This window comes from Oncorhynchus mykiss, chromosome 21 (genome assembly GCF_013265735.2).
Source record: "Oncorhynchus mykiss isolate Arlee chromosome 21, USDA_OmykA_1.1, whole genome shotgun sequence".
NCBI lineage: Eukaryota > Metazoa > Chordata > Actinopteri > Salmoniformes > Salmonidae > Oncorhynchus > Oncorhynchus mykiss.
This window is the reverse complement of record NC_048585.1, coordinates 8,024,506-8,045,854: the sequence shown is the minus strand read 5'-3', so window position 1 is coordinate 8,045,854 and position 21,349 is coordinate 8,024,506. Positions and strand designations below refer to the sequence as shown.

General features: G+C 49.6%; 1 protein-coding gene across 2 annotated transcripts in view; it reads left to right on the top strand.

The window, feature by feature from the left end:
* The window catches only part of pthlha (parathyroid hormone-like hormone a), a 22,043-nt gene extending 1,162 nt beyond the window's left edge, over window positions 1-20,881 (top strand). The window contains exons 2-4 of one of the 2 annotated variants that reach the window (XM_036956763.1): window positions 38-156; window positions 19,186-19,764; window positions 19,873-20,881. In XM_036956763.1, the coding sequence (XP_036812658.1) occupies window positions 50-156; window positions 19,186-19,741 (663 nt within the window). In that variant the 5' untranslated portion in view covers window positions 38-49 and the 3' untranslated portion in view covers window positions 19,742-19,764; window positions 19,873-20,881. Of the gene's footprint in view, window positions 1-34; window positions 157-19,185; window positions 19,765-19,872 lie in introns of both variants that reach the window. The other variant, XM_021595182.2, reaches the window with a different exon arrangement.
* The last annotated feature ends 468 nt before the right edge of the window (window positions 20,882-21,349 follow it).

The following is a 21,349-nucleotide window of genomic DNA, read 5'->3' as shown; positions in this document are numbered from 1 at the left end:
TTAAACGCAGCATTTGGTACGTTGTTGTTTGCAGCAGACTTCGTCCAAGATGTTGTGGTCGAGGAGAGTCGTACAGCTGTGGTGCTTCGCTGTGTTCTTACTGTGTTCCCCTGTTCCTCACTACGGACGGCCAATCCATGGGCTCGCCAACAGGATGTAAGTTCCTATTTCATAATACTGTGTTCTTACTGTGTTCCCCTGTTCCTCACTACGGACGGCCAATCGATGGGCTCGCCAACAGGATGTGAGTTCCTATTTCATAATACTGTGTTCTTACTGTGTTCCCCTGTTCCTCACTACGGACGGCCAATCGATGGGCTCGCCAAACAGGATGTAAGTTCCTATTTCATAATACTGTGTTCTTACTGTGTTCCCCTGTTCCTCACTACGGACGGCCAATCGATGGGCTCGCCAACAGGATGTGAGTTCCTATTTCATAATACTGTGTTCTTACTGTGTTCCCCTGTTCCTCACTACGGACGGCCAATCGATGGGCTCGCCAACAGGATGTAAGTTCCTATTTCATAATACACACATTTACTTCAACGCTCCTGTTTTAGTTTTTTATCACTTTGACGAGTATATCCGTCAAGTTCGTCACGGTCCTCTATCAATATTAAAAGAGGCAGAGAATGGGAATTTGAGGCAAATAAATTAGTTTCCCCATATTGTTATTACTGATCAAACTTTATTTAATTTAAATTCATTTTCTTATTTGTTTATTGATTTGTAATATTATTTGAATTATTATTAATATTATTTAATGTATTTTTTATTAATATTTGTTTTATTAATTTGTAATATTATTTTAATTATTATTAATATTATGTAATGTATTTTTTATTGGCATTCGTTTTATTCCGTATTAAAGTCGTGTCTCATGGTGGGGGGGCGAGGCAGTGGTGCCTCTAACAGGCTGGAACATGTGCTCATTTGTGGACCGTGCCGCCAGCTGTTTAGATAGAGTTCACCCACCTGTGTGTGTACTTAGGGAGAGAGAGGGGGGGAGAGGGGTAGAGAGAGAGGGGGAGAGAGAGGGAGGGAGAGAGGGGTAGAGAGAGAGGGAGGGAGAGAGGGGTAGAGAGAGAGGTGGAGAGAGAGAGCGGTAGAGAGAGGGGGGGAGAGAGAGAGGAAAGAGAGTGAGAGAGAGGGGGGGAAGAGGGAGAGAGAGAGAGAGAGAGAGAGAGAGCGAGAGAGGGGGGAGGGAGAGAGAGAGAGAGAGAGCGAGAGAGGGGGGGAAGAGGGAGAGAGAGAGGGGAGAGGGAGAGAGGGGGGAAAGAGAGAGAGGGAGAGAGAGGGGGGAAGAGAGAGAGGGAGAGGTAAAAAGCCCTCTGTGATAAAGCGAGTCAAATCCCCACAACCACCCTCCTTTCCCTCCTTCCCTCCCGCCAGTTCCCAAGCACTCGTTTAGGGCCGCTTTGGGCCGTCTTAGGCGGTCTCCCCCCCGGGGGTCCCCCCTCCACTCCTCCCCTCCTCTCCTAGCCATGCAGGGGGTTTTGGACCACCGGCTAAAAACAGAAATGTCCTTGTTTGCTTGTTAGTTAGTTTGGTGTCTCTTCACACCTATCCCTCCCTACCTCACGGTCTGTTGTAGTTGTTCAGGTATCTCTGGGCTGGGCCCCCTGCTAGCTGCTCCCTCCCTATCTCACGGTCTGTTATAGTTGTCCAGGTATCTCTGGGCTGGGCCCCCCGCTGGCTGCTCCCTCCCTACCTCACGGTCTGTTGTAGTTGTCCAGGTATCTCTGGGCTGGGCCCCCCGCTGGCTGCTCCCTCCCTACCTCACGGTCTGTTGTAGTTGTCCAGGTATCTCTGGGCTGGGCCCCCTGCTAGCTGCTCCCTCCCTACCTCACGGTCTGTTGTAGTTGTCCAGGTATCTCTGGGCTGGGCCCCCTGCTAGCTGCTCTCTCCTTACCTCACGGTCTGTTGTAGTTGTTCAGATATCTCTGGGCTGGGACCCCTGCTAGCTGCTCCCTCCCTACCTCACGGTCTGTTGTAGTTGTTCAGGTATCTCTGGGCCCCCCCCCCCACCTCACGGTCTGTTGTAGTTGTCCAGGTATCTCTGGCCCCCCCCCCCCCCCACCTCACGGTCTGTTGTAGTTGTTCAGGTATCTCTGCCCCCCCCCCCCCCCCCTACCTCACGGTCTGTTGTAGTTGTTCAGGTATCTCTGGGCTGGGCCCCCTGCTAGCTGCTCCCTCCCTACCTCACGGTCTGTTGTAGTTGCCCCCGCTAGCTGCTCTCTCCCTACCTCACGGTCTGTTGTAGTTGTTCAGGTATCTCTGGGCTGGGCCCCCTGCTAGCTGCTCCCTCCCTACCTCACGGTCTGTTGTAGTTGCCCCCGCTAGCTGCTCTCTCCCTACCTCACGGTCTGTTGTAGTTGTTCAGGTATCTCTGGGCTGGGCCCCCTGCTAGCTGCTCCCTCCCTACCTCACGGTCTGTTGTAGTTGCCCCCGCTAGCTGCTCTCTCCCTACCTCACGGTCTGTTGTAGTTGTTCAGGTATCTCTGGGCTGGGACCCCTGCTAGCTGCTCTCTCCCTACCTCACGGTCTGTTGTAGTTGCCCCCGCTAGCTGCTCTCTCCCTACCTCACGGTCTGTTGTAGTTATTCAGGTATCTCTGGGCTGGGCCCCCTGCTAGCTGCTCCCTCCCTACCTCACGGTCTGTTGTAGTTGCCCCCGCTAGCTGCTCTCTCCCTACCTCACGGTCTGTTGTAGTTGTTCAGGTATCTCTGGGCTGGGCCCCCTGCTAGCTGCTCCCTCCCTACCTCACGGTCTGTTGTAGTTATTCAGGTATCTCTGGGCTGGGCCCCCTGCTAGCTGCTCCCTCCCTACCTCACGGTCTGTTGTAGTTGCCCCCGCTAGCTGCTCTCTCCCTACCTCACGGTCTGTTGTAGTTGTTCAGGTATCTCTGGGCTGGGCCCCCTGCTAGCTGCTCTCTCCCTACCTCACGGTCTGTTGTAGTTGTTCAGGTATCTCTGGGCTGGGCCCCCTGCTAGCTGCTCCCTCCCTACCTCACGGTCTGTTGTAGTTGTCCAGGTATCTCTGGGCCCCCGCTGGCTGCTCCCTCCCTACCTCACGGTCTGTTGTAGTTGCTCAGGTATCTCTGGGCTGCCCCCCCCCCCCCCCCACCTCACGGTCTGTTGTAGTTGTTCAGGTATCTCTGGGCTGGGCCCCCTGCTAGCTGCTCTCTCCCTACCTCACGGTCTGTTGTAGTTGTTCAGGTATCTCTGGGCCCCCGCTGGCTGCCTGGTGTCTGTCAGGATAAAGAGGGTTGAATAGTGCTGATGCACGGCCAGGCTGCCGACCAAACTAAACCCAGCGCTCTTGGTGGGACTGTATTATGCCTAACAGAGTAAACCCTCTTTCAAGTCCCGACAGCCCTGTGCAGTGAGGCTCAAACAGCAACCTATCCCCTATGCAGTGTACTACTTCTGACCTGGGCCCATAGGGCAGCTAGAAAGGGAATAGGGGGCCATTTTGGACATGCTCCTTGAAACCCATGAGAGCCAGAATGAAAAACATGCTCTGAGAGCTTTTCCCCTTGGAAAGATAATATCTCTGAGAGATAATATCTCTGACACAGATACCATCTCTGAGACAGATAATATCTCTGACACAGATACCATCTTGCGAGAGATAATATCTCTGACACAGATACCATCTCTGAGACAGATAATATCTCTGACACAGATACTTTCTCTGACACAGATAATTTCTCTGAGACAGATACTATCTCTGAGACAGATACTATCTCTGACACAGATACTATCTCTGACACAGATACTATCTCTGAGACAGATACTATCTCTGACACAGATACTATCTCTGAGACAGATAATATCTCTGACACAGATAATATCTCTGAGACAGATCATTTCTGACACAGGCTGCAGTGGTTCTCTGCATGTCCTGTCCTCCCTCTCTCTGGTCTCTGACTGAGGAAGGTTTAATGAAGCCATAGACAGCCAGAGAGCGAGGAGAGGAGAGGAGAGGAGAGGAGAGGAGAGGAGAGGAGAGGAGAGGAGAGGAGAGGAGAGGAGAGGAGAGGAGAGGAGAGGAGAGGATGTGGGTAAGAGCTGGTAAAGGTGAAGCCTCATAACATTGACACATCTGTGAGACTTGATATTATGGCGCTGTAGGTTCTCTATGTAGGATCTCTATGTAGGATCTCTATGTAGGATCTCTATGTAGGTTCTCTATGTAGGTTCTCTATGTGGAGAGAGTCTATGGCTGGTCTGGAATGACACCCGAATACCCCCTATATAGTACACTACTTTTGACCAGGGCCCACTGCACTTTTTAGGGACTAGGGTGCCAGGATTGAACCAGTGTCTATCTAAGTGGATCAGGGTAGCATCCCTGCTCAGAGGGAGGGGTGTGAGCAGTAACATCTGACAATGATTTGGCTGCAGTGTTGACAGGTTTGTTCCTGGTTCCTGGGAAAAAAGGGCGTCTGAAAGGAGATTAGAACCAGGTGCTGCTGGGCCGTCCCAGGAGGAGCTTTGAACCTGGCGACTAACAGACGGTGAGAGAGAGAGTAGCGGGTTCATGGGGCCCCTCGTCTGTAGAGTAGGACTCAGGAGGGTTCATGGGGCCCCTCGTCTGTAGAGTAGGACTCAGGAGGGTTCATGGGGCCCCTCGTCTGTAGAGTAAGACCCAGGAGGGTTCATGGGGCCCCTCGTCTGTAGAGTAGGACTCAGGAGGGGGTTAGTCCTGATGAGTCTGTAGAGTAGGACTCAGGAGGGGGTTAGTCCTGATGAGTCTGTAGAGTAGGACTCAGGAGGGGGTTAGTCCTGAAGAGTCTGTAGAGTAGGACTCAGGAGGGGGTTAGTCCTGATGAGTCTGTAGAGTAGGACTCAGGAGGGGGTTAGTCCTGAAGAGTCTGTAGAGTAGGACTCAGGAGGGGGTTAGTCCTGATGAGTCTGTAGAGTAGGACCCAGGAGGGGGATAGTCCTGAAGAGTCTGTAGAGTAGGACCCAGGAGGGGGTTAGTCCTGAAGAGTCTGTAGAGTAGGACCCAGGAGGGTTCATGGGGCCCCTCGTCTGTAGAGTAAGACCCAGGAGGGTTCATGGGGCCCCTCGTCTGTAGAGTAGTACTCAGGAGGGTTCATGGGGCCCCTCGTCTGTAGAGTAGGACTCAGGAGGGTTCATGGGGTCCCTCGTCTGTAGAGTAGGACTCAGGAGGGTTCATGGGGCCCCTCGTCTGTAGAGTAGGACTCAGGAGGGGGTTAGTCCTGATGAGTCTGTAGAGTAGGACCCAGGAGGGGGTTAGTCCTGATGAGTCTGTAGAGTAGGACCCAGGAGGGTTCATGGGGCCCCTCGTCTGTAGAGTAGTACTCAGGAGGGTTCATGGGGACACGTCTGTAGAGTAGTAGTCAGGAGGGTTCATGGGGTCCCTCGTCTGTAGAGTAGGACTCAGGAGGGTTCATGGGGCCCCTCGTCTGTAGAGTAGGACTCAGGAGGGGGTTAGTCCTGATGAGTCTGTAGAGTAGGACCCAGGAGGGGGTTAGTCCTGATGAGTCTGTAGAGTAGGACCCAGGAGGGGGTTAGTCCTGATGAGTCTGTAGAGTAGGACCCAGGAGGGTTCATGGGGCCCCTCGTCTGTAGAGTAAGACCCAGGAGGGTTCATGGGAAAACGTCTGTAGAGTAAGACCCAGGAGGGTTCATGGGGTCCCTCGTCTTTAGAGTAGGACCCAGGAGGGGGTTAGTCCTGATGAGTCTGTAGAGTAGGACCCAGGAGGGGGTTAGTCCTGATGAGTCTGTAGAGTAGGACCCAGGAGGGGGTTAGTCCTGATGAGTCTGTAGAGTAGGACCCAGGAGGGGGTTAGTCCTGATGAGTCTGTAGAGTAGGACCCAGGAGGGGGTTAGTCCTGATGAGTCTGTAGAGTAGGACCCAGGAGGGGGTTAGTCCTGATGAGTCTGTAGAGTAGGACCCAGGAGGGGGTTAGTCCTGATGAGTCTGTAGAGTAGGACCCAGGAGGGGGTTAGTCCTGATGAGTCTGTAGAGTAGGACCCAGGAGGGTTCATGGGGCCCCTCGTCTGTAGAGAAGGACCCAGGAGGGGGTTAGTCCTGATGAGTCTGTAGAGTAGGACCCAGGAGGGTTCATGGGGCCCCTCGTCTGTAGAGTAGGACCCAGGAGGGGGTTAGTCCTGATGAGTCTGTAGAGTAGGACCCAGGAGGGCGTTAGTCCTGATGAGTCTGTAGAGTAGGACCCAGGAGGGTTCATGGGGCCCCTCGTCTGTAGAGTAGGACCCAGGAGGGTTCATGGGGCCCCTCGTCTGTAGAGTAGGAACCAGGAGGGGTTAGTCCTGAAGAGTCTGTAGAGTCTGGTAGGTCCTTACTGTTAGGAGACAGAGCTGTGGGGTCTGGTAGGTCCTTACTGTTAGGAGATAGAGCTGTGGGGTCTGGTAGGTCCTTACTGTTAGGAGACAGAGCTGTGGGGTCTGGTAGGTCCTTACTGTTAGGAGACAGAGCTGTGGGGTCTGGTAGGTCCTTACTGTTAGGAGACAGAGCTGTGGGGTCTGGTAGGTCCTTACTGTTAGGAGACAGAGCTGTGGGGTCTGGTAGGTCCTTACTGTTAGGAGACAGAGCTGTGGGGTCTGGTAGGTCCTTACTGTTAGGAGACAGAGCTGTGGGGTCTGGTAGGTCCTTACTGTTAGGAGACAGAGCTGTGGGGTCTGGTAGGTCCTTACTGTTAGGAGACAGAGCTGTGGGGTCTGGTAGGTCCTTACTGTTAGGAGACAGAGCTGTGGGGTCTGGTAGGTCCTTACTGTTAGGAGACAGAGCTGTGGGGTCTGGTAGGTCCTTACTGTTAGGAGACAGAGCTGTGGGGTCTGGTAGGTCCTTACTGTTAGGAGACAGAGCTGTGGGGTCTGGTAGGTCCTTACTGTTAGGAGACAGAGCTGTGGGGTCTGGTAGGTCCTTACTGTTAGGAGACAGAGCTGTGGGGTCTGGTAGGTCCTTACTGTTAGGAGACAGAGCTGTGGGGTCTGGTAGGTCCTTACTGTTAGGAGACAGAGCTGTGGGGTCTGGTAGGTCCTTACTGTTAGGAGACAGAGCTGTGGGGTCTGGTAGGTCCTTACTGTTAGGAGACAGAGCTGTGGGGTTTGGTAGGTCCTTACTGTTAGGAGACAGAGCTGTGGGGTCTGGTAGGTCCTTACTGTTAGGAGACAGAGCTGTGGGGTCTGGTAGGTCCTTACTGTTAGGAGACAGAGCTGTGGGGTCTGGTAGGTCCTTACTGTTAGGAGACAGAGCTGTGGGGTCTGGTAGGTCCTTACTGTTAGGAGACAGAGCTGTGGGGTCTGGTAGGTCCTTACTGTTAGGAGACAGAGCTGTGGGGTCTGGTAGGTCCTTACTGTTAGGAGACAGAGCTGTGGGGTCTGGTAGGTCCTTACTGTTAGGAGACAGAGCTGTGGGGTTTGGTAGTTACAGTCTGGACGAAACAGTCAGCAGTGATCTGAACTGAGTTGGATTGTATTTTTAAACACGATAAAATCACATTTGTTTGTAACAATACAAAAGGTGAAAGCCTTTTTTTTGGTCTGTTTCTCGAGCATAACCCTGTGCTGTCCCAGAAAATTAGCATTTTATTAAGTTATCATTGTGTGATGTACTTTACCAGAAGGAGAGTTGAGTCCTCAACAATGGAGTTACTGTATCCCACCACACTATCTAACCCCTCCAGACCACGTATGATCTCAGCTAACATCAAACACAGTGTTGACAGCTTCAAAATAGGACAAACACTGAGTCAATCAAATGTATTGGAACCCAGCCACCAAGTCTCAGGAGTCAGGACTCAGCCTAACGATAGTTTTGGGCCTGGGCCACCAAGCTTTAGGAGTCAGAACTCACCCTAACGATAGTGATGGACCTGGGTCACCAAGCTTTAGGAGTCAGAACTCACCCTAACGATAGTGTTGGACCTGGGCCACCAAGCATCAGGAGTCAGGACTCACCCTAACGATAGTGTTGGGCCTGGGCCACCAAGCCTCAGGAGTCAGGACTCAGCCTAACGATAGTGTTGGACCTGGGTCACCAAGCATCAGGAGTCAGGACTCACCCTAACGATAGTGTTGGGCCTGGGCCACCAAGCTTTAGGAGTCAGGACTCACCCTAACGATAGTGTTGGACCTGGGCCACCAAGCATCAGGAGTTAGGACTCACCCTAACGATAGTTTTGGGCCTGGGCCACCAAGCATCAGGAGTCAGAACTCACCCTAACGATAGTGTTGGGCCTGGGCCACCAAGCATCAGGAGTCAGAACTCACCCTAACGATAGTTTTGGGCCTGGGCCACCAAGCATCAGGAGTCAGAACTCACCCTAACGATAGTGTTGGGCCTGGGCCACCAAGCTTTAGGAGTCAGGACTCACCCTAACGATAGTGTTGGACCTGGGCCACCAAGCATCAGGAGTTAGGACTCACCCTAACGATAGTTTTGGGCCTGGGCCACCAAGCATCAGGAGTCAGGACTCACCCTAACAATAGTGATGGACCTGGGTCACCAAGCTTTAGGAGTCAGAACTCACCCTAACGATAGTGTTGGACCTGGGCCACCAAGCATCAGGAGTCAGGACTCACCCTAACGATAGTGTTGGGCCTGGGCCACCAAGCCTCAGGAGTCAGGACTCAGCCTAACGATAGTGTTGGACCTGGGTCACCAAGCATCAGGAGTCAGGACTCACCCTAACGATAGTGTTGGGCCTGGGCCACCAAGCTTTAGGAGTCAGGACTCACCCTAACGATAGTGTTGGACCTGGGCCACCAAGCATCAGGAGCCAAATTAAAGCTTTAGCAAACTGTCTGCCAAGGTTTGGATAGAGCTTCAATCAGACAGAGCAGAGAAATGACATGCCTAGTGGGTAGGAGTAAACACAGTGTACTATTTCGTTCTCTCGTTCCCTCTGCCTCCCCTTTTTCCCCCCTTTACCCCGCACAGAGAAACAATTATCATCAGGTAGGCCAAGAAAAGGTCTGTTCTGTTGGAATCGTGCCACATCAGGATGTATCCAACCCCTTTTTTTTCTTAATGCTTTCCTCTCTTCCCCTCCTTCCTCTCTTCCCCTCCTTCCTCTCTTCCCCTCCTTCCTCTCTTCTAGTTGTGCCTTGGGGAGTGTTTGATGTTGGGCTTTATTAAAGGTTAAAAAAAAAAAAATCAACAGGGAGATCGTTTTTCAAAGACCAAGCCTGTTCAGTTCCCTGCCTCACTCTCCCTGAGAATCACAGGAAATGGTCTGTATGTATATAAACACAGCTCCTTTCAAACATCTCTCTGTACGGGAGGTAGTCTCTTACCAGGATATTATTGCACTGGGACAAGTAAATATCTGCTCCGTGGCTTTGGAAGAACTTGGAGAAATTAATAAATGATGTGACCAGTTCTTTCCTTGATCTAATGTTAATCTTTTCTAAGGAAAATAATTGAGAATATTACTTTTCATGATGTTTTCAGTTTTAGTGTGATGATGGATACTATTCAATGGTTTTACTGTTATGTAAAAGGAACTGGCCCTAGTGGTCAGGGTATAGCTTGGACATACCTGACACTAACTGGCCCTAGTGGTCAGCTTGGACATACCTGACACTAACTGGCCCTAGTGGTCAGGGTATAGCTTGGACATACCTGACACTAACTGGCCCTAGTGGTCAGGGTATAGCTTGGACATACCTGACACTAACTGGCCCTAGTGGTCAGCTTGGACATACCTGACACTAACTGGCCCTAGTGGTCAGCTTGGACATACCTGACACTAACTGGCCCTAGTGGTCAGCTTGGACATACCTGACACTAACTGGTCCTAGTGGTCAGGGTATAGCTTGGACATACCTGACACTAACTGGCCCTAGTGGTCAGGGTATAGCTTGGACATACCTGACACTAACTGGCCCTAGTGGTCAGCTTGGACATACCTGACACTAACTGGCCCTAGTGGTCAGCTTGGACATACCTGACACTAACTGGTCCTAGTGGTCAGGGTATAGCTTGGACATACCTGACACTAACTGGCCCTAGTGGTCAGGGTATAGCTTGGACATACCTGACACTAACTGGCCCTAGTGGTCAGGGTATAGCTTGGACATACCTGACACTAACTGGCCCTAGTGGTCAGCTTGGACATACCTGACACTAACTGGCCCTAGCGGTCAGCTTGGACATACCTGACACTAACTGGCCCTAGTGGTCAGCTTGGACATACCTGACACTAACTGGCCCTAGCGGTCAGCTTGGACATACCTGACACTAACTGGCCCTAGTGGTCAGCTTGGACATACCTGACACTAACTGGCCCTAGTGGTCAGCTTGGACATACCTGACACTAACTGGCCCTAGTGGTCAGCTTGGACATACCTGACACTAACTGGCCCTAGTGGTCAGCTTGGACATACCTGACACTAACTGGCCCTAGTGGTCAGCTTGGACATACCTGACACTAACTGGCCCTAGTGGTCAGCTTGGACATACCTGACACTAACTGGTCCTAGTGGTCAGGGTATAGCTTGGACATACCTGACACTAACTGGCCCTAGTGGTCAGCTTGGACATACCTGACACTAACTGGCCCTAGTGGTCAGCTTGGACATACCTGACACTAACTGGCCCTAGTGGTCAGCTTGGACATACCTGACACTAACTGGCCCTAGTGGTCAGCTTGGACATACCTGACACTAACTGGTCCTAGTGGTCAGGGTATAGCTTAGACATACCTGACACTAACTGGCCCTAGTGGTCAGGGTATAGCTTGGACATACCTGACACTAACTGGCCCTAGTGGTTAGCTTGGACATACCTGACACTAACTGACCCTAGAGGTCAGGGTATAGCTTGGACATACCTGACCTGGCTGAGGTGGGTTAGGGTTAGATCAGGGCTGAGGTGGGTTAGATCAGGGCTGAGGTGGGTTAAGGTTAGATCAGGGCTGAGGTGGGTTAGATCAGGGCTGAGGTGGGTTAGATCAGGGCTGAGGTGGGTTAAGGTTAGATCAGGGCTGAGGTGGGTTAGATCAGGGCTGAGGTGGGTTAGGGTTAGATCAGGGCTGAGGTGGGTATGTAATGGCACCCTATTAACTCTATAGTGCACTACCCCTAATGGAACTGGTTTAAAGGAGAGCACTACCCCTATGGACCCTGGTCTAAAGTAGTGCACTACCATATGGACCCTGGTCTAAAGTAGTGCACTACCCCTATGGACCCTGGTCTAAAGTAGTGCACTACACTATGGGCCCTGGTCTAAAGTAGTGCCCTACCCTATGGGTCCTGGTCTAAAGTAGTGCACTACCCCTATGGACCCTGGTCTAAAGTAGTGCACTACCCCTATGGACCCTGGTCTAAAGTAGTGCACTACCCCTTTGGACCCTGGTCTAAAGTAGTGCACTACCCCTTTGGACCCTGGTCTAAAGTAGTGCACTACCCCTATGGACCCTGGTCTAAAGTAGTGCAATACCCCTATGGGTCCTGGTCTAAAGTAGTGCACTACCCCTATGTACCCTGGTCTAAAGTAGTGCACTACCATATGGGAACTGGTCTAAAGTAGTGCACTACCCCTATGGTCACTCTCTTGGTAAACCAAAGTTACTCCAGCTGTCTTGGTAACCAAAGATACGCCAGCTGTCTTGGTAACCAAAGTTACTCCAGCTGTCTTGGTAACCAAAGTTACTCCAGCTGTGTTGGTAAACCAAAGATACTCTAGCTGTGTTGGTAACCAAGTTACTCCAGCTGTGTTGGTAACCAAGTTACTCCAGCTGTCTTGGTAACCAAAGTTACTCCAGCTGTGTTGGTAAACCATAGATACTCCAGCTGTCTTGGTAACCAAATATACTCCAGCTGTGTTGGTAAACCAAAGATACTCCAGCTGTCTTGGTAACCAAGTTACTCCAGCTGTCTTGGTAACCAAAGTTACTCCAGCTGTCTTGGTAACCAAAGTTACTCTAGCTGTGTTGGTAACCAAGTTACTCCAGCTGTCTTGGTAACCAAGTTACTCCAGCTGTGTTGGTAACCAAAGTTACTCCAGCTGTCTTGGTAACCAAAGTTACTCCAGCTGTCTTGGTAACCAAGTTACTCCAGCTGTCTTGGTAACCAAAGATATTCCTGATGTGTTGGTAACCATAGATACTCTAATGGTTTGTTTCCAGTGTGTCCTGGTGTACTGCTATAAACCTGTCAAACACTGATTTTAACTGGAGGTGGCAGTCAGGATGCATTTCTCTCTGTCACACCCTCACACACCCTCACCCACTCTCACACATCCTCACCCACACACCCTCACCCACCCTCACACACCCTCACACATCCTCACCCACACACCCTCACCCACACACCCTCACCCACCCTCACACACCCTCACCCACCCACCCTCACCCACACTCACACACCCTCACACACACCCACCCACCCACCCACACCCACCCTCATCTCCCTCACCCACCCACCCACCCACCCACCCTCACCCACCCACTCCCACCCTCACACACCCTCACCCACCCACACCCACCCAGTATGATGCAGACTGGGTAACATGGGCTCTCACCCAGTATGATGCAGACTGGGTAACATGGGCTCTCACCCAGTATGATACAGACCGGGTAACATGGGCTCTCACCCAGTATGATGCAGACTGGGTAACATGGGCTCTCACCCAGTATGATACAGACCGGGTAACATGGGCTCTCACCCAGTATGATGCAGACTGGGTAACAGCTGCTCTCTCTCTCTTTAATAACAGCGTCCTCTGCCATATATGACAATGACTTCAAATCAAATCCCAAGTTCAAGAACTTTGGGAAACAGCGGACAAAAAATACATTTTGTTGTTGTTGGTGTGCTGCCGTTTCCCAATGCTCTTGAACACAGCATGATGCCTCTGTGACAGTAGGGATTAGTTCCTGGATGCTGCTCTCTCCGAGGGAGGGGGGGGGGGGGGGGGGGGGGGGGGATTTTCCTAAAGAAAGGAAAAGTAATCTCTTTGTGTTTGGCAGCAAGCAGGCTAATCTGACGTCCCAGTGGAAACACTCTCTCCCTCTCTCTGCTATGAATCATCTCATCCTGAAGGCCAAGGAGATCAGCATCATGGATACACAGATAATAGTTCACTGATATTGGACAATAACTGTTGTGTTGTCAACAAACAAACAAACAAACACATATTACCTGCCACGAGGTCTGGAACAAAATATATTGTCTTGATTAGCTTCATGGATGTTGTTGCCAGTTGTTGACAGATATTGTACAGTGAGTGTTGTGTTGGCAGATACCAGCACACAAACAAACTAAGAGTCCTTACCTGGTAGTAGTCTGGATCAAGGCTATGTTGTTCTGTAGTCTGGATCAAGGCTGTGTTGTTCTGTAGTCTGGACATAGGCTGTGTTGTTCTGTAGTCTGGATCAAGGCTGTGTTGTTCTGTAGTCTGGATCAAGGCTGTGTTGTTCTGTAGTCTTGATCTAGGCTGTGTTGTTCTGTAGTCTTGGTCAAGGCTGTGTTGTTCTGTAGTCTGGATCAAGGCTGTGTTGTTATGTAGTCTGGATCAAGGCTGTGTTCTTCTGTAGTCTGGATCAAGGCTGTGTTGTTCTGTAGTCTGGATCAAGGCTGTGTTCTTCTGTAGTCTGGATCAAGGCTGTGTTGTTCTGTAGTCTGGATCAAGGCTGTGTTGTTCTGTAGTCTGGATCAAGGCTGTGTTGTTCTGTAGTCTTGATCAAGGCTGTGTTGTTCTGTAGTCTTGATTAATATTGTTGTTCTGTAGTCTGGATCAAGGCTGTGTTGTTCTGTAGTCTTGATCAAGGCTGTGTTGTTCTGTAGTCTGGATCTAGGCTGTGTTGTTCTGTAGTCTGGATCTAGGCTGTGTTGTTTTGTAGTCTTTGTCAAGGCTGTGTTGTTCTGTAGTCTGGATCAAGGCTGTGTTGTTCTGTAGTCTGGATCAAGGCAGTGTTCTTCTGTAGTCTTTGTCAAGGCTGTGTTGTTCTGTAGTCTTGGTCAAGGCTGTGTTGTTCTGTAGTCTTTGTCAAGGCTGTGTTGTTCTGTAGTCTGGATCAAGGCTGTGTTGTTCTGTAGTCTTGATCAAGGCTGTGTTGTTCTGTAGTCTGGATCAAGGCTGTGTTCTTCTGTAGTCTGGATCAAGGCTGTGTTGTTCTGTAGTCTGGATCAAGGCTGTGTTCTTCTGTAGTCTTTGTCAAGGCTGTGTTGTTCTGTAGTCTTGGTCAAGGCTGTGTTGTTCTGTAGTCTTTGTCAAGGCTGTGTTGTTCTGTAGTCTGGATCAAGGCTGTGTTGTTCTGTAGTCTTGATCAAGGCTGTGTTGTTCTGTAGTCTGGATCAAGGCTGTGTTCTTCTGTAGTCTGGATCAAGGCTGTGTTGTTCTGTAGTCTGGATCAAGGCTGTGTTGTTCTGTAGTCTGGATCTAGGCTGTGTTGTTCTGTAGTCTGGATCTAGGCTGTGTTGTTCTGTAGTCTGGATCTAGGCTGTGTTGTTCTGTAGTCTTTGTCAAGGCTGTGTTGTTCTGTAGTCTGGATCAAGGCTGTGTTGTTCTGTAGTCTTGATCAAGGCTGTGTTGTTCTGTAGTCTTGGTCAAAGCTGTGTTGTTCTGTAGTCTTGGTCAAAGCTGTGTTGTTCTGTAGTCTTGGTCAAGGCTGTGTTGTTCTGTAGCCTTGACCAAGGCTGTGCTGTTCTGTAGTCTTGACCAAGGCTGTGTTGTTCTGTAGTCTTGGTCAAGGCTGTGTTGTTCTGTAGTCTTGGTCAAGGCTGTGTTGTTCTGTAGTCTTGGTCAAAGCTGTGTTGTTCTGTAGTCTTGGTCAAGGCTGTGTTGTTCTGTAGCCTTGACCAAGGCTGTGTTGTTCTGTAGTCTTGACCAAGGCTGTGTTGTTCTGTAGTCTTGATCTAGGCTGTGTTATTCTGTAGTCTTGGTCAAGGCTGTGTTGTTCTGTAGTCTTGGTCAAGGCTGTGTTGTTCTGTAGTCTTGGTCAAGGCTGTGTTGTTCTGTAGTCTTGGTCAATGCTGTGTTGTTGATACACAGTAAAGCCTGAAACGTTTATAAATACATATAGCCTTTGTGAGAGATGTGATGTGGTGGAGATGTGTAGTAAACAAATGGATATTAGTTGGTAGAATTGTGTGCAGTACTTTAGCCAATAGACACACTACTATTGTGTCTCATGTAGACTGACCCCCTAGTGGGGACATGTTCATTTAGACTGACCCCCTAGTGAGGACATGATGTTCATTTAGACTGACCCCCTAGTGGGGACATGTTCATTTAGACTGACCCCCTAGTGGGGACATGTTCATTTAGACTGACCCCCTAGTGGGGACATGTTGTTCATTTAGACTGACCCCCTAGTGGGGACATGTTCATTTAGACTGACCCCCTAGTGGGGACATGTTGTTCATTTAGACTGACCCCCTAGTGGGGACATGTTCATTTAGACTGACCCCCTAGTGGGGACATGTTCATTTAGACTGACCCCCTAGTGGGGACATGTTGTTCATTTAGACTGACCCCCTAGTGGGGACATGTTCATTTAGACTGACCCCCTAGTGGGGACATGTTCATTTAGACTGACCCCCTAGTGGGGACATGTTGTTCATTTAGACTGACCCCCTAGTGGGGACATGTTCATTTAGACTGACCCCCTAGTGGGGACATGTTCATTTAGACTGACCCCCTAGTGGGGACATGTTGTTCATTTAGACTGACCCCCTAGTGGGGACATGTTCATTTAGACTGACCCCCTAGTGGGGACATGTTCATTTAGACTGACCCCCTAGTGGGGACATGTTGTTCATTTAGACTGACCCCCTAGAGGGGACATGTTGTTCATTTAGACTGACCCCCTAGTGGGGACATGTTCATTTAGACTGACCCCCTAGTGGGGACATGTTCATTTAGATTGACCCCCTAGTGGGGACATGTTCATTTAGACTGACCCCCTAGTGGGGACATGTTCATTTAGACTGACCCCCTAGTGGGGACATGTTCATTTAGACTGACCCCCTAGTGGGGAGATGTTGTTCATTTAGACTGACCCCCTAGTGGGGACATGTTCATTTAGACTGACCCCCTAGTGGGGACATGTTCATTTAGACTGACCCCCTAGTGGGGACATGTTAATTTAGACTGACCCCCTAGTGGGGACATGTTAATTTAGACTGACCCCCTAGTGGGGACATGTTAATTTAGACTGACCCCCTAGTGGGGACATGTTAATTTAGACTGACCCCCTAGTGGGGACATGTTCATTTAGACTGACCCCCTAGTGGGGACATGTTCATTTAGGCTGACCCCCTAGTGGGGACATGTTGTTCATTTAGACTGACCCCCTAGTTGGGATATGTTCATTTAGACTGACCCCCTAGTGGGGACATGTTCATTTAGACTGACCCCCTAGTGGGGACATGTTCATTTAGACTGACCCCCTAGTGGGGACATGTTAATTTAGACTGACCCCCTAGTGGGGACATGTTCATGTAGACTGACCCCCTAGTGGGGACATGTTCATTTAGACTGACCCCCTAGTGGGGACATGTTAATTTAGACTGACCCCCTAGTGTGGACATGTTCATTTAGACTGACCCCCTAGTGGGGACATGTTCATTTAGACTGACCCCCTAGTGGGGACATGTTCATTTAGACTGACCCCCTAGTGTGGACATGTTCATTTAGACTGACCCCCTAGTGTGGACATGTTCATGTAGACTGACCCCCTAGTGGGGACATGTTCATTTAGACTGACCCCCTAGTGGGGACATGTTCATTTAGACTGACCCCCTAGTGTGGACATGTTCATTTAGACTGACCCCCTAGTGGGGACATGTTCATTTAGACTGACCCCCTAGTGGGGACATGTTCATTTAGACTGACCCCCTAGTGGGGACATGTTAATTTAGACTGACCCCCTAGTGGGGACATGTTCATTTAGACTGACCCCCTAGTGGGGACATGTTCATTTAGACTGACCCCCTAGTGGGGACATGTTCATTTAGACTGACCCCCTAGTGGGGACATGTTCATTTAGACTGACCCCCTAGTGGGGACATGTTCATTTAGACTGACCCCCTGGTGGGGACATGTTCATTTAGACTGACCCCCTAGTGTGGACATGTTCATTTAGACTGACCCCCTAGTGTGGACATGTTCATGTAGACTGACCCCTAGTGGGGACATGTTCATTTAGACTGACCCCCTAGTGGGGACATGTTCATTTAGACTGACCCCCTAGTGTGGACATGTTCATTTAGACTGACCCCCTAGTGGGGACATGTTCATTTAGACTGACCCCCTAGTGGGGACATGTTCATTTAGACTGACCCCCTAGTGGGGACATGTTAATTTAGACTGACCCCCTAGTGGGGACATGTTCATTTAGACTGACCCCCTAGTGGGGACATTTTCATTTAGACTGACCCCCTAGTGGGGACATGTTCATTTAGACTGACCCCCTAGTGGGGACATGTTCATTTAGACTGACCCCCTAGTGGGGACATGTTCATTTAGACTGACCCCCTGGTGGGGACATGTTCATTTAGACTGACCCCCTAGTGGGGGCATGTTCATTTAGACTGACCCCCTAGTGGGGACATGTTCATTTAGACTGACCCCCTAGTGGGGACATGTTCATTTAGACTGACCCCCTAGTGGGGACATGTTCATTTAGATGGACCCCCTAGTGGGGACATGTTAATTTAGACTGACCCCCTAGTGGGGACATGTTGTTAATTTAGACTGACCCCCTAGTGGGGACATGTTGTTCATTTAGACTGACCCCCTAGTGGGGACATGTTAATTTAGACTGACCCCCTAGTGGGGACATGTTCATTTAGACTGACCCCCTAGTGGGGACATGTTCATTTAGACTGACCCCCTAGTGGGGACATGTTCATTTAGACTGACCCCCTGGTGGGGACATGTTCATTTAGACTGACCCCCTAGTGGGGGCATGTTCATTTAGACTGACCCCCTAGTGGGGACATGTTCATTTAGACTGACCCCCTAGTGGGGACATGTTCATTTAGACTGACCCCCTAGTGGGGACATGTTCATTTAGATGGACCCCCTAGTGGGGACATGTTAATTTAGACTGACCCCCTAGTGGGGACATGTTGTTAATTTAGACTGACCCCCTAGTGGGGACATGTTGTTCATTTAGACTGACCCCCTAGTGGGGACATGTTAATTTAGACTGACCCCCTAGTGGGGACATGTTAATTTAGACTGACCCCCTAGTGGGGACATGTTGAATTCCTCCCGTACTCCATATCTGAGCCGTGGATCTCGGTCTGACTCAAAGAGTAAACGTTTTTGAAATAACAGCGAAGTTATACTTTACTTTGGCCTGTGAAAGATCAGAGTGTTGAAATGTGTAATTGTTTCAAGACGTTTGGAGAGTGTCCCTGTTGCTATCCAACTGTACACCGGAGTAGAGCCGAGAGGTTTCACTCCCGTCAGTTGTTTGAGGTAATGAGAGGACTGGACAACTTTTAAGATTTATAAAAAAAAAATTAAAAAATTGTTTTAGAGATGAAGGCAACGTCACCATCATGTCAAACTACAGTTGATATTTCTAGTTCTGGTGGGGGTCTTTAGTACAGCCAGGCTGTGACATTCAGCATGACAAGAACACTGTGGACTGAATGAGAGCCAATGCCAACGTCGAAGATATTTCTCTGGCTAGTGTATCAGTCACAGTGATTACACATTTCACAGAAGGTTTTAGTTGTAATTCCAGGCTACTAACATGCTGTTTACAGGGAACAAATTACAGTTGATATTTCTAGTTGTGGTGGGGGTCTTTAGTACAGCCAGGCTGTGACATTCAGCATGACAAGAACACTGTGGACTGAATGAGAGCCAATGCCAACGTCGAAGATATTTCTCTGGCTAGTGTATCAGTCACAGTGATTACACATTTCACAGAAGGTTTTAGTTGTAATTCCAGGCTACTAACATGCTGTTTACAGGGAACAGTTTATCTGTAGCCTCTTTACAGTGTCGTTCTCATGGTCAGAGACATCTATTGGAAACCTGAGAGCACACGTATGGGAAAACAAAACGGAAAAACTAAAGTCTAATGTCTGTGTTTCTCAATCTTCGGTGATCTAAGTTCAATGTCCCAATTCTAACCATTCTCCTCCTGCTCTCTCTTTCTTTCTCTCTCTCTCTCTCTCTCTCCTCTCCTCTCCTCTCCTCTCCTCTCTCTCGCCTCTCCTAGGAAGCGCTCGGTGACCCACGCCCAGCTGATGCACGATAAGGGCCGGACGCTGCAGGATTTCAAGCGTCGCATGTGGCTCCAAGAGCTGCTGGAGGAGGTCCATACGGCTGAGATCAGGGAGCTGCCCGCCCGCCCGGTGTTCAGCAGCGGACTGGGGCTGGGACTACCGGGTGCCGGGGTAGGGGTCAGCCTGGGATTGGGCACCACTGGGGGTACCCTGCACCCCCACCCCAAACCTCCAGGGGGCACCAAAAACCTTCCCATTAACTTCCATATGGAGGAGGAGGGAACCAACCTGCCGCAGGAGACCAACAAGTCCCAAACATACAAAGACAAAGACGGGGCGCGGAGGGCCAAGGAAGGGAAGAAAAAGAAAGGGAGGAATGGGAAGAGGAGGGAGGGGGAGAGGAGGGAGGGGGAGAGGAGGGACGGGGGGGAGAAGAGGAAGAGGCGGGCGCGCTCACTGGGCTGGGTGCAGGAAGGGGAGGAGCCTGGGAATGGGTACCACCTGGAGTGGCGAGGGCCCTTCTTCGGCCTGAGGGGGACGCTGCACTAGAACACTGTCACACTCTGACTAAGGTAAGCAAACACCTGATGGTGTTGTTGTTGTTGGTTCTGGGTGATAGATTGCTGAGTGAATGTCTACTACTTTACAGTGAACTGACGTCTTTCTCTCTTGTGTTTCAGAAACCCTGAGGACATTCAGATGAACACCCAGACACTCCTGTTGCAGGGTTCTGTGATAGTGATTGTTCGGAAAGTAAAATAAGGAAATATTTATTTTCTGTAAATATTGTAAACGCACCAGACTAGTGATAATGACGAAGACAATAAAAATTACAGACGCTCGGCTCTGCGGAGCAACATAATTTAACAATTGTGAAATCCTTCCTGTTCTGGTTTTGTTTTGTTAGGACTATGCCGATTATTATTCATGTCAGATTTTGCTGTAATTTATTTTTGTTTGAATCGTGTATTTATTTTGTAAATGTATCGAGGTGCTGCTGACCTTCTATATTTTTGTACCATAATGCACTTTTAGATTTATAAATATATATATATATATATATATATATATATATATATATATAGACAAGTAATTTTGTTAATTGACTTTTTGTGGTTGATTGAAATGAAGAAAACATTGTTGGTCATTCCTCCGTGTTATCTAGGCTCCTTCTCTGCACGGTTCTATAGTGATCACATGACTCGTCTGTCCGCTCTGACTGGCCCACAGACGTCTAATCTAGTTGGCTGTTGACCAGGGGCGTGTTCAATAGGCACACTATGGAAAATGTTTAAAAATGTTTTACAAAATAGGAAATCCAAGAAATTAGCATTTCTAATTGGACTAAAGTCCAGCTAGTCCCCTCCCCGTTCCAGATGGTTCTCTTCAGTTCGATACCTAACGAACACGACCCAGGACGACCCACGCAGCTGTCCTCAACCCCTGACCCCTAACCTCTGTACATTGTGCTTCAACTCCCCCCTCCGTCAGTTGGTCCACTGGGAACCACCTTGTCTTTCTCCTGTTATGCTTCTGAATGCTGTCCTAAGTTCAAAGTTCACTCGGCCTGTACATAACCTGAACACAATGCAACAACTTCATATCGTTGTTTGGCACTTGCACTGAGAGACTACCCTATATTTAATGGATTAAACAGTATCTCCCCTGAGTGTGATGTGTCCTTGCTATGTGTCTGACTGATATCCTGTCTGGTTGTATGAACTGACTGTCGTCCTGTCTGGTTGTATGAACTGACTGTCGTCCTGTCTGGTTGTATGAACTGACTGTCGTCCTGTCTGGTTGTTTGAACTGACTGTCGTCCTGTCTGGTTGTATGAACTGACTGTCGTCCTGTCTGGTTGTATGAACTGACTGTCATCCTGTCTGGTTGTATGAACTGACTGTCGTCCTGTCTGGTTGTATGAACTGACTGTCGTCCTGTCTGGTTGTATGAACTGACTGTCATCCTGTCTGGTTGTATAAACGGTGTGTTTTGTCTTGTCCTGCTGATATCCCTCACCATCTCACACTGGCTGTGGAGTTCCATAATAATCATCAATCAATCGATCGATCCATAACTATCTTATTATTAGTGAAGCTATAATTCCCTGAAATCAATCACAACAACATCACTGATTAGGGTCCACCCTCACTCCGT